General features: G+C 40.1%; 1 protein-coding gene across 1 annotated transcript in view; it reads right to left on the reverse strand.

Moving 5' to 3' along the window:
- The window catches only part of ENOPH1 (enolase-phosphatase 1), a 30,424-nt gene that overhangs the window by 10,377 nt on the left and 5,991 nt on the right, over positions 1-14,056 (reverse strand). The window contains exons 2-4 of the mRNA XM_070394025.1: positions 3,614-3,715; positions 2,168-2,370; positions 895-1,027 (exon numbers count right to left, since the gene is read on the reverse strand). Of these exons, the coding sequence (XP_070250126.1) occupies positions 895-1,027; positions 2,168-2,370; positions 3,614-3,715 (438 nt within the window). The remainder of the gene's footprint in view (positions 1-894; positions 1,028-2,167; positions 2,371-3,613; positions 3,716-14,056) is intronic.

A 14,056-nucleotide genomic window follows, 5' to 3' on the forward strand; every position in this document is an offset into this window, starting at 1 on the left:
CAATAAAATATATTTTAAAAAAAAAAAAAAAAAAAGAAGAAAAAGGTAAAGATAAAAATTATGAACAGCAAATACGTATCTATCAACAAGTGAATCTAAAAATCAAGTGAATAAAAAATCTGATGAACAGAGTAAACTGGTGAATATAATAGAACCAGGGGCATGGAAAGGGAGTAGACAGACAACTCTTGGGGGGAAAGTGGTGTGGGGGTGTGGGAAGAAACTGGACAAAAATCGTATACCCACTGGAGGGGTAAGGGCAGAGGGTGGGGTGGGAACTGGGTGGAGGAGAGCTATGGGGGGAAAAAAAGAAGAACAACCGTAATAATCTAAACAATAAAGATTTAATTTTTTTTTAAAAAGCCCTTTTTTTTGGATAGTGGCAAGTATTACTACTTTACATCTTACCTGCTCTACTTTAAACAACCAAAAGAAGCATGCCATTAGTTTCCTTTCAGATGACAACTTCCTAATACTGGTAAGATAGCTGATTTACAAGCTAGCTCATGTCTTGTTAGCTGTATTTTATATCACAGAACCACTTAGGGTGAATGTTTAAAAATGCAGACGCCTGACTCCCCACCCCAGGCCTGCCGATTCAGATTTGCTCAGAAGCAGGGCCCAGGGATCTACATGTTTAACAGACTCCCCAGGTGATCCTTATGCACAGCTAAGTTTAAGAACCTTTGATATAAAGACTGGTTAACACAGAAACAGTTAACTCTTGCTTATAATGTATTTCCCCAGTTTTCCCACTTCCCTTTACAACGTGCTTGGCATATATAAATGCAATTATCTGAATGGGGATTTAGCTTATAACTGTACCATATTCCTGTAACATTCATTATTTCATGCTTTGATAATGTCAAAGAACAAAGTTATCATGTAACCTACCTCAAGAATATCTCCCTCTGTAGAATACCCGAATAATAGTTTCTGTGCTTCTACACTCCCTGAAGAATAAATATACACCTTCATTCCAGCCTCTCTCCACTTCCTGACTGCTGGAACTACATCTTCAAAGAACCTAGACAGAAAATCAAGTTAAAATGCAGGAATACATTATGTTGCCAGATGAAAACCAGTCAAAATAGTTGTCACAAGTTTCTCTATTTGTGCCCAAATGGTCATCATGAGAAGGGCCTCCATCTGCAGATCTAGTAAGAGGGTCACGGAGTTGCAGGATCACACAGATCAGAAGCAATAATTTGAGTGGAGAGAAAAATAGTTTTTGACAGCCCCACTATGATAATCAAAAGTGATTACAGTCTGGCTGGTGTGGGTCAGTGGTTGAGCGCCAACCTATGAACCAGGAGGTCACGGTTCGATTCCCAGTCAGGGCACACACCCAGGTTACAGGCTTGATCCCCAATGTAGGGTGTGTGGGAGGCAGCCTATCAGTGAGTCTCTCTCATCATTGATGTTTCTATCTTTCCCTCTCCCTTCCTCTCTGAAATAAAATATATATAAATATAAATATAAATATGTATATGTATATGTATATATATATATTTGTTTAAAAAGGTGGAAGCCCCTTGTAAAGTATATAAAGGAATGGCATCTCACTTGCAAAACAAAACATAGGCAGCTGGAAACAGTCTTGGATCTTAGGGTTTATATCAGGGACTGCTGCTAAAATACTTAGCAGCAGTATCTTATTAAGAATTTTTTTTAGCAACGCAGGAGTCATAAGTCTTCTTTAGCAGGAGTATTCTTAGGAACTCCACAACCAAGACAAAGAGCACAGGAAAGAGTGGCACTGCTGACACTGAGTAACCCCCAAAGTGACGGGGAGCATAATTTTACTTCTCTAACAGAAAATAGATAATCAAATGGTCCTAGGAAGCAGCTCAACATGCTGTTACTCTTAGCAAAGGATCAGATCTGACTTAGTTCAAGAAAGTCACCATTTCCCAGGAAGCTATTTTCAAACTGGATTAAAAGTTCTTTAACCATCCCACCAAGCCAAACATCAGGTTTGGGAAATTTAGCTGGGTGAAATGCTTTATCCCAGCTTCGAAAAAATAAAACACTCACTTGTTAGAATTAAAAGAATTTGATTTTACCTATTTTACTAATCATGCAACACTGGAGAAGAGGACTAGTGGAAAATGTATTTGGTTTGGGGGCTGATGAAATGTTCAGAGTCCCATGAGCAGCTACATACTCTGCTTTCACGTGCCCTGCTGTGAATGCTGCCCTCCACATGTGGCCCTGCAGCTGTTTCAGTGCCGTAGTCTTTCGGTCCAGAGACATCTGCCAGCACACATTATCTACCACGGCCTGGATCATCAGTTGCAGGTCATCTGCTCCATTCTCAGGTGCAACAGGGATCGGAACAGCCCCATCCAGGTGGGAGTCCTCTTCAGCCTTCAAGTAATAAACAACATGAAGTTTGTTTCTTACTTATATGAAAAAAAGAGTCCTTAAAATGAGACCTGAAAACCAAGCCTACTAATTTTCTCCAACTATCATTAGCAGCAAGCACTGTTACAAATTAAAGGATCCAACATTTTTGGTGCTGATCTGAATGATTCCTAAAAGAAATGGATTATAATTAATAATTTACACGATCTTCCCTATATTGCTAAAGCTAAAATTTAAACTGAGAGGCATGTATGTGGGAAGAGAGACAGCACATGATAAAATGATACAGTTAAGACCTGGTTTGTTGATTCACTTACTAGAATGAACAAACCAGGACTCAATGAAATCTGATAATTTTCTCTGCACTGTAACTAAAGAAAAAACACACACAAGAAAACCTTCAAATCAGTCCATGTCTGGAATTCAATGAAAAGAAGCTAGTGAAGTAATGTCTGGGGTTGCTTCATATTCAGTCTCCTGCCATCTCTCACATCTTATAAAAACTCTAACAGCTATTTGAAACACTGACAATGTGAGAACGCCTATGTCCAAACTCTAAAGAAGCGATGATACACATCCTACAGCAAGGATAGATGTACATATGATTCAACAAGTGTCGAGACAACAAAAAAGGTAAGGGGAGGTGTTTCAGACTAACCTGGAGTTATCTAGAAAATCTAACAAACTCAAATACCCCATGTCCCAAAGAATATGATTATATTTCCAATCCTAACTCCTAACCTTAAAAATTTCAGAGAGCATTCCACATTGTTTAAAGTAGAAAATTAACTAGAAAATAAGTGCCACAGAGTTAGCTCTGCACAGTATTTAAGATCTTTGCCACTGAAGCAATTTTAATTAAGAAAAAAAAAAAAAGGAGTGCCACTGCACACAATGTGTAAGGGGAAAATAGAGACTGAAAACTGGACAGAAAACAGAGCACAAGAGACGGAGGCAGGTATGAGGGCTGGGCCAAGTGCGAGCTGGGGTAAGAGGTCTGGAGGCGGTGTGCAGATGTGAGGGCCCGCAAGCACTGTGCAGGCCTCAGCGGGGGCTCATGCCAGGAGGCAGAGAGAGTAAAGAATGAGGTGATGAGGTGCTATCCCTGGGAGACTTTAGTGAACAATGTGAAAAGACTGCAAAACCTTTTGCATTCCAAGCAGGAAGGGCTTGAGCATGAGTCTCTAAGCATCTTTATTTCTAAGATACTTGGGAATGTGGAAGCAATGGAATAGAATGTCCCAACCTGTTTCCTCAGAAGACTGACATCCTGCTGGCATTCCTCTTCTTCCCAGTGTGTCTGCAAATACTCTTTAACATTTTCTTTGATGTAAGGAAATAAAATGTCCTGGTAAAAGAGTAAAAGAAAATAACAACTATTAGCTTTAGTCATTTGCATGAGATCAAGTTCTTGACAATCTCACCTTAGCTAACTGAGCAAATAAGCCACTGAAAATATGAAAATTGCAGTTGTGGATATATGAGTGAGAGACACAGACCAATAAACAAATAAAAAGATCAACAATCAGTAAACCATGGCCCCCAGCCCAAATCTGTTCTACATCTTGTTTTTGTATATGAGGTTCACTGGAACATAGCCACATTCATGTTTACATAGTGTCTATGGCTACTTTGGGGCCACAATGGCAGAGCTGAGTATTTATAACCAAGATCATATTGCCCACAAAGTCTAAACATTTACCATTCAGCCCTTTACAGAAAAAGTCTGCTGACTCCAGAACTAGATTGCTAGACCATATGTCCTTGAGGGCAGGGATCAAGTATATGTTGTTCACAGCTATAACCTCAATGCACACCACAGTACTCGGCATATGTATATAACTCAAATATCTGTTGAAAAGTGTCCATGCATGACAACTGTTTTTTTAAAAAAACATCTGAGCACCATGATTCTTGGTAATCAGACTACTTAACAAAATACCCTATAAGAAAGTGATGTGCAAAACAATTTAGAAATAGATAACCTGTCAGTAATTCATGCATTGGGAATATGATCTCTCTTAGGTCAAAATTTTTACATTTACTTGCAATTGTAGCATATGTACCTTTTCAAATAAAATGTGCCACTTTCAGCAATTGCTTTAGTGTCTACTATATGCCAAGATATGCTAGTCCCAAAGTTGGGCATGAAGAAAAGGATTCAAAAGATAAATGAGTCACAGTTCCTATTCTCAGTAAGTTTAAGAACCTGGGGTGGGAGGTGGAAGGTAAACTAAGAAATATAATGGGATACAATGGATGAGACAGAGTACAAGCAGAACGCTGTGTGGATCCAGAGAGTAATGGCTCTGCAACAGTCTTAGGAATAGCCAGAGCCTAAAACAACGTGCTGTGAGTATAGGCCCCAAGAACATAATTCAGAGAAGGCCTTACATTTTAAGAGAAATCCACAATCAAGTTGAATTCAAGAAGTCTGTTAATCCAAATTCATTCACTCATTTATTTATTCAAACATTAACTCAATGTCCAATACAGGGCAGGCCCTGTGCTAAGAGCTGGAAATATAATTGGGAACAAAAACCACACATGATCTCTAATCAGAAAGAGTAGAAACAGATCTTTTTAGTGGTCCCGTAGGGTCAAAATCTTTTCATGAGAATACTTAGTTGTTATTTGCCTTTTTCAGTTTCATCTCTTCAGGAGTGTACAATAATTTTCCAGAGGCTAGCTAATGTGTGATATCACAAGAGATCCTATGCAGATAAGAGAATCTAGCTGTCTTCAATAGCTAGCCATTGAAGAGGCATGCAAAAAATGTGAAACAATGCCTCTTATAACCACATTTTCCAAAACAAATACTTATTTTGTGAAAAATATATTATTTATATTAACAAAGTAATGCGATTTATTGTTGTTTAAAATGAATGAATATTTTTAAATTACTCAGTTTTAATTTCTAATATGGTAAATATTAATCAATATAATCCATACAAATAAAAGTTCTTTGGTTCCTCAGTAATTTGAAGAGTATAAAGGAATCCTGAAAACAAAAAGTCTGAGAACCACAAGGTGAATAGGATTAACCCAGAGAAGATCAGAGAGAATGTTCCAAACAGACGGAATGGTGGGGTGAAGGAAAGGTTCTTGATAGAGTCGCCTCATCTATGGAGTATATAAGCCAGAGATAAAAGACAAAGGTTTTTCAAATGTTTCCATACCACTTGAGGTGTGCAAAAGGCCCTGAAGATAAGTGATCCTATCCTATATAATAAAAGCCTAATATGCAAATTGACCGAATGGCAGAACAACTGGTTGCTATGATTTGCACTGACCACCAGGGGGCAGATGTTCAATGCAGGAGCTTCCCCCAGCCTGCAGGCCCCAGGCCAGCCAAGGTGGATGCCAGCTGGGGCCCCCCAGTCGCCTCGCAGATTGGCCCTGATCACCGGCCAGGCCTAGGGGCCCTACGCACCGGGCCTCTAGTTCTCTTAAAAGACGGCTCACTAAATGTAATTAAGAATGGGCTCCAATTCCTGAAGCTGCTGCAAGTGCTATCTATCACAGGGCATCTGTGCCAAACACAGCACCCACCTCTTCTGATTAGTATTAATCAGAACCGGCCCTCAACCCAGCTTTGTGGGATGCAGGGAACATCTTAAAACCACTGACCCGAGCTTTCTCTCTCTTCCCTTAGACCTCTTCCTTGTTACAAGCTTCTGGGCCATTACATTTTCCTAAATATCATAACAAGACAGTAAACAAGGACTAAAGAGGTGAAAGAAACTTGCAGAAAAATGAGGGATGATGTGACTAGGACATAGTTAAAAGATCCATATGAACAAAACTATGTGTTTTTTTAGTATGCCTAGTGTTTCCCTGGCTGGTACAAAGATTTGACTACATAATTAGGATTGTTTAATATTTAAGAAGACCCAAGTTCAAATTAAAGTTCAGTTCCAAAAGAAAATACACAACACAAGAAGGTTATTATGGCTTTTTGTAAAATGGTAGGACTGAATCTCTCTTCATAATACGTTATTCAAATTTCACCTGCCCTAGAAAAAATAAAGAAGTCATTCAATTTTGCTTGTTCTCCATTCATCAAATTTTTCAGCATACTTGACAGAAAAGCCTTGTTTAAGCTCAATGAAAACTCATTCTTGATCTAAAAGAAGAAAAATGTCTTTTCCAAGAGATTCCTTTTACCCTACTGATATATTTCTGATTTTATTTAAATTACTTAGTTTTCCCATCATGCCCCTTCTTAGCCCTTCCTTTATCTACTGAATGTCTCTCCTCCACTCACGTACTGGGGTAAGGCTGCAAAGTGGTCCCCCACTTGAGAATGCCATCTGAGAAGATGTAATAAAAATTGAAGATACACAAGCCGTTTCTTTCCTGGGCAGATACATATAACCATAGAGAAACTAACACATGTGCAAACACAGAGGAAAGGGAAAAAATGTTTATTGCAGCACTGGGTATAATTGCAAAATAACTGGAAACAACCTAAATCTTTATCAGCTAGAAAATGGATAAATGGGAGCCACAACCTGCATGGCTAGGGTTCAGGATCTGAAGAAGGGCCTGACGCACAAATGAAAATACTGTACAAGAAATATGAATTTAGAAGGCATGGGGGGGGGGGGGGCAGGTGGAAACCTCTCTCTTAGAGAGGCACACCGACTTCTGGGGGGTCTGCTTTTTATTTACTTGAATACACATTTGCCCTTTAGCAATGCATACAGGCATATCAAAGGTAAAGTTTGGTAAATAATAAAAGGAGTATCAGGTTAGGGAATTGCCTTCAGCCACTGAGCCCACAACAGGGCAATAGTATGCTGATTTTCAGCCCTGCTAAATATCAAAGTCCATTGGCCTTCCAAAGGGTCTTTTTGCATTAATATGCTAACTACTGTTGGTTTTAGCCTCCGGTAAATGGGTATATTCACACTCTAAAAGATTATAAAGCAGTTGAATATTAATGTACTAAAATTACATTTATCAAAATGAACATAAACTCTAACATATGAATAAAGTTCTAATGCAAAATGAAATGGCCTGGCTGATTTAGCTCAGGGGTTGAGCATTGACCCAGGAACCAGGAGATCATGGTTCGATTCCTGGTCAGGGCACATGCCCGGGTTGTGGGGTCAGTCCCCAGTGTGGGGCATGTAGGAGGCAGCCGATCGATGATTCTCTCACATCACTGATGTTTCTATCTCTCTCTTCCTCTCTGAAATATATATATATATTTTTTGAAGACACAAAAAACAAAATTAGATGTACTCAGGGCCTGTTATATGTAATTTTTTTTTAAGATCTGAAACAAACATAATAACAAAAATTAGCTTCATGGTGGGTGCATGGTAATTACATTAACCTTTCTTCCTGATTATTTTAATTGTTTCACTATTAAAAAACAAGCAAGCCAACTTTGATCACTTATCCTACCTATAACTGCTTCTTTCTCTCTTGGTCATCCTCCTCCAGTGTCCTGACTCCAGTATTCCCCAACTCTCAAGCAATTAGAAATATTCCTGGGGGAAACTGTTGGTTAGATTCAGGACCTCCTAGTAACTGAAGAGTTGAAGTACCAAAAGTTGTAAAATGCATGCAGTTCTATACTACTTGGTGCTTCACAAGTTCCTATCTCCTATATCCAGTTTTACTGGTACCAACTAAAATTCATGAAATGAATTGTAAATGCTGAGAGCCCAGCTCCTTGACCTCTGTGGGAGAGGAGATGAATACAGAATCCAGGCAACATGTGAGGCCAAGGTCCTATCACTAGCTGTGCTCAAGTAACTCATCCTCTCCGAGCCTCAGTTTTCTCATCTGCTATATGGAAATAATAATACCAAGCAAAGGCATTGCAGTAATTAGAGATAAAGATAAAAAGAAAGCACATTCTACCACTTGTTATATTCTCCAACAAAATTTTTAAAAATTGATTTTAGAGAGAGAGAAACATCTATGTGAGAGAGAAACATTCACTGATTGCTTTCTATATGCACCTTGACTGGGGACTGAACCTGAAACCTGGGCATGTGCCTGGCAGGGAATCAAATCAGTGACCTTTCAGTGCATGTGATGACACTCAACCAACTGAGCCACACCAGACAGGGCCAGACACATATTTAAACTGGGCAAGAATCACTTTTGATCCAAATTCAGTGATAAATAATAGCAGAAAAGTTTCTAGAGGATAAATCATAAACACAAACAACTCATCTATCTAATAAAAGCCTAAGCGACCGTTACAGCGGAACGATCAGAACGACCAGTCACTATGAGCACTGACCACCAGGAAGCAGATGCTCAACGCAGGAGCTGCCCCCTGGTGGTCAGTGCGCTCCCACAGGGGAAGCACCACTCAGCCAGAAGCCGGGCTCATGGCTGGCAAGTGCAGCTGTGGTGGCAGGAACCTCTCCCGCCTCCGTGGCAGCGGTAAGGAGTGAGCAAGCGGTAAGGAGTGAGCAAGTGGGCAGTAAGGAGCGAGGGATCTCGGATTGCGAAAGGGATGTCCAACTGCCAGCTTAGGCCTGATCCCCCTGGGGTCCCAGACTGCGAGAGGGCGCAGGCCAGGATGAGGGGAACCCCCCCGCCAGTGCATGAATTTTATGCACCAGGCCTCTAGTTTATTCAATATTTACTGAGTGAGGATATACTGAATGCAGGTACTTCTAATAATGGTGCTATAAAGCATGACCCTCTCCTCAGAGAACTCCCAGAAATAAAAGGTACAAGATTCCTAACAATTCTAAACATTTAGGAAAAACTTTAGAAGTTAGAGATTACTTTGGAATTCCTGATCATCCTATTTGCCCCTTACCTCTATACATAAAACACTCCTCTGCTCTGAGTAAACACCAAACTAGGCAATGAAGCTAGAACTTAGTGTAACACCTGGGATATCATATTACCTGGGAGAGGCATGTTAGCAGATTGCTCTATTTTACTAGAAAAGTATTATTGTGTAACCTAAAAGTACAGTAACTAAATTGTGAAAATTTTATCTATGCTTTCAACATACTTATTGATCATCTATTATGTAAAATAAATAAAATGTCTTCAAGGTGCTTATTTTAAAAAGCCAGTAATTACATCAGTCTGAGACATGCTATGATACCATATAAGAAAGCTCTAAAAATAGACTTTTTAGAGCTAGTGCTTATTGCCCAACCCTGCCCACTGAAAATGTTCAGGCTTTAAAAGTAATTTCACAAATAAATGAGATAAGTGTTTTAACTTCAGCTATTATCAATTTATAGATAATTTTAAAATATCATAGTACGAAATAATGCAGCAATAAACCCAGGATTCTACAAATGTGTGATTATTTTTAGTCCACCAGATACTAAGGCAGTGGTTCTCAACCTTCCTAATGCCGCGACCCTTTAATATAGTTACTCATGTTGTGGTGACCCCCAACCATAAAATTATTTTCGTTGCTACTTCATAACTGTAATTTTGCTACTGTTATGAATCGTAATGTAAATATCTGATATGCAGGATGTATTTTCATTGTTCGCGACCCACAGGTTGAGAACCGCTGTAAGGGGTTGTTATGATTTAATAGTATGTATAGCAAAAGGCTATAGAAATAAATGAGAGTATCTGTCTTCCAGGGGACTATGATTAAATTCTGCTAAATGTTAGAAGAGACACTATGCAAGCAGCAATCTATCTTACTCTATACAGTTCAATGGCAGCTTTCTGAAAGCTCCATTAAGGGCCACAAAATTTCAGAAGATCTAATTAAAGAAGTTGCCTCATAAATGCTTGAAGTCCAAATATGGATTTGCTTTGCGGTTATGCAGTTGTTTTAATAGAAAGGTCATGGAATCAATAAAAATAAAACTGTTGTTATAATATTTACTCGTCTCCTTTAAAGAAAATGTGTATATAAAAAGGTAATGGGCCCTATGTTCATTACACCGTCATTTATAATAGCTAAGATTTGGAAGCAGCCCAGTGTTATGCTAAGTGAAATAAGCCAGTCAGAGAAAGACAAGTACCATACAATTTCATATATGTGGAATCTAATGAACAAAATAAACAAACAAAATAGAAACAGATTCATACAGAGAACAGACTGACGGCTGTTAGAGGGGAAGGGGTGAGAGGCTTGGTGAAAAGGGTGAAGAAACACAAACAACTCACAGACACACAACAGTATGGTGATCACCAGATGAAGGAAAGTATGGGGAAGTAGGAAAAGGTAAAGGGGGTAAACGGTGATAGAAAGGGTAAATGGTGATGGAAGGAGACTTGACTTGGGGTGATAAACACACAATACAATATACAAATAATGTATTATAGAATTGTACACCTGAACCCTATATAATTTTATTAACCAACTAGAAGCCCGTTGCACGAAGATTCACACAATAAGCCTTCCATCCCCTGGCTGCTGGCACCGGTTTTCCTCCAGCACCCGGGACCCAGGCCTTTGGTCCGGTCGCAGCAGCCGCAGCAAGGCTTGGCTTCTCCGCTGCGGCCACAGTGAGGCTTGGCTTCTCCAGTCTTCAGTCTTCACTCCGTGCCTGCATATGCAAATTAACTGCCATCTTTGTTGGGTTAATTTGCATAGTTGCTGATTGGCTGGTGGGCGTAGTGGAGTGACACCAATTTGCATGTTTCTCTTTTATTAGTGTAGGTGCCACCCTAATAAATTCAATAATAAAAAAAAGGAATGACCCTGACCGGTTTGGCTCAGTGAATGGAGCATCAGCCTGCGGACTCGGGGGTCCCGGGTTTGGTTCTGGTCGGGGGCATGTACCTTGGTTGCGGGCACATCCCCAGTGGGGAGTGTGTGGGAAGCAGCTGATCGATGTTTCTCTCTCATCAATGTTTCTGACTCACTCTCCCTCTCCCTTCCTCTCTGTGAAAAATCAATAAAATATATATTTTTTAAAAAAGGAATGGATAATACTATTGATGTAATATACATCAATAGTTGTATATATTGCTAAATGATCACAATAAGTCTATTTAACATGTCATCATAGTTATAAATTTTTTTTCTTGTGATGAGAACTTTTAAAATCTACTCTCTTAACAACTTTCCAATATACAACCCAGTATTAGTAACTGTAGTCACCGTTACATTACATCCCCAGGACTTATTATTTTATAACTACAAGTTTGTAACTGTTTGAACATTTCTAATTATGGGAATTTACTACTTCTTGGAATGAGTGGTCCATGACATTTGTCAGACAGCTGGAGCAGTTGTATTAGAACTTCTCCTTAAAAAAACTTCCTGAAACCATACTAAAATCTATCAAGGGAAGTGCTACACAGTGCCACACTTTGCTGTCCCTACCTTCATGGAGTAAACAGGGACATGACCATTCTCTTTTGAAAGCTGAAGCCTTTTGGAAAAACCGTTAGATTTCATTATTTGCATTCAAAATGAATTAATAAATCTGTTGCTGGTAAGGCAACAGTGTCTTCTAAATCCCATTAAGGATATTAAACTGTAATTAAAGAACAATAAACAATGATCTAATTAATTGTAATGAGTCACATTGCACAAGGGAAGATTATAATTATAAAGGAGTAGTGTTGGGATAGTTTTAAAAAAGAAGCAGACCTCTGGCTGATTTTCTCAGTGGTTAGAGCGTCAGTCCATGGACGAAAGTGTTGCAGGATCGATTCCAGTCAAGGGCACTTAACTTGGTTGCAGGTTCTCCAGCTCCAGTAGGGGCCTGTGCGGGAGGCAACCAATCGATGTGTCTGTCTGTCTGTCTGTCTCTCCCCCTCTCCTCCATCCCACTCTCTCTAGAAATCAATATAAAAAAATCTCCTTGGGTAAGGATTAAAAAAAGTAATAATAAAGAAGCTGAGAAGAGACAAAATATTAGTATCTCATGTTCCAGAGAGGAAAACCTGATTGGCCCAGAGTACTAGACCCTAACTGAGGAGGGGAAAGGGAAGGAATTGACATTTATCTCCTGGAATCCAAGTACCGGATCCCTACAAGGTGACCCTTCTGAGCAGATGAAGAAGCTGAAGTTCAGAAAGGTTTTACTGCTGGTACAAAGTAAAGCCAGGACTCAAACTTCAATGCCAGAGTCCATCCAGCTTGTCGGTGCATGAGAGCACACTTAGTAAGATCACTCAACCCCCTGGATCCTGATAACATATTCTCTATAGACATTTCTAATATAGTTTTGGTTTCTCAGAGAGATTTGTATTAAGAAAACGAGAGATTTGGGTTCACCTGGCAGTTTTACAACATGTTTAATAGAGAGTAATAACAATATGAATAGTTGTAGTAATAGTAGGAGAAGCTGCCAACATTGCCCTTACTATTCCAGGCACCTCTCTATCTATACGCAATCCTTAGTGGTCTCATCTGATCCCATGTTTTTAAATATCATCTATTATTGCTAATGACCTTCAAATTCACAGCTTTAGCTTGGACCTCCTTCCCTGAATTTGAATGCCTACCCCAAATCTCCACTTTGATGTCTGAAACCAAACTCCTGCTTCTACTTCTTTTTTTTTTTTTTTTAATTCTCACCTGAGAATATTTTTCCATTGATTTTTAGAGAGTGGAAGGGAGGAGAAGAGACACAGAGAGAGAAACAGCAATGTGAGTGGGACACATTGATTGGTGTCCCAACTGGCAGGAGATAGAGCCTGCAATCAAGTTATGTGCCCTTGACAAGACTCAAACCTGAGACCCTTCAGTTTGTGGGCAAATGCTCTCTCCACCAAGCCAAACCAGCTAGGGCTGCTTCTACTTCTTATTTCTGAGTAAGCAGTAGTTTCATCTTTCCAGATGCTCAGGCCAAATACCTGAGAATTAGTCATCTTTGACTCCTCTTTCTCTCACACTCCCAGGCCCAATCAATCCATCTGCAAATTCAGTCCTACCTTCAAAATATAACTAGAATCTATATTTTAATCTTGGTAGCTCCTGCTACCAAGCACTCCAAATTCACTCAATTAGTTGATTAATAAATGGCTTGAATGATCGAATTTCAATTCTCATAATAACTGTATGAAACAAGTGCTAGTATTTTCTCCATTTTACAGAGGTATAGGTTAAGAATAAATTAGTGAAGTATGATTACAGTTTATCAATCAGGTCTTTTTTTTTTTTTTTAGTTTGAACAGTTAGATACCTACACCTGATTTTCCTCATTGAAGAGATCTATTTAGCTTACTAAGAAAGCCCAGCCCAGCTGAGCCCAGCTGGCGTGGCTCAGTATTTGGGCGTCTACCTATGAATCAGGAGGTCACGGTTCAATTCTTGGTCAGGGTACATGCCTGGGTTGTGGGCTCAATCCTGTGTGGGGCATATAGGAGGTGACAGATCAATGATTCTCTCCCATCATTGATGTTTCTCTATTTCCATCTCCCTTCCTCTTTCTGAAATTTGAGCGGGGGAGAGGGGGGAGTGTACACCTCAGCCCAGCCTGCACCCTCTCCAATCTGGGACCCCTCAGGGGATATCTGACTGCCTGTGGGATCGGCCCTAAACCAGCAGTCGGACATCCCTCTCACAATCCAGGACCACTGACTCCTAACCACTCACCTGCCTTCCTGCCTAATGCCCCCAACTGCCCTCCCCTGCTGGCCTGATTGCCCCTAACCGCCTCTGCCACGCCCTGCACCCGGGACCTAGGATTCCCTCCTCCGGCTGGTCACAGGCACCCGGGACACGGGCTTCCCTTCCTCTGGCTGGCTGCAGGCACCAAGGACCCGGGCC

This window comes from Myotis yumanensis, unplaced genomic scaffold (genome assembly GCF_028538775.1).
Source record: "Myotis yumanensis isolate MYYU_CA2020_CCGP unplaced genomic scaffold, mMyoYum1.0.hap1 SCAF_1, whole genome shotgun sequence".
In the NCBI taxonomy this organism is placed as follows: domain Eukaryota; kingdom Metazoa; phylum Chordata; class Mammalia; order Chiroptera; family Vespertilionidae; genus Myotis; species Myotis yumanensis.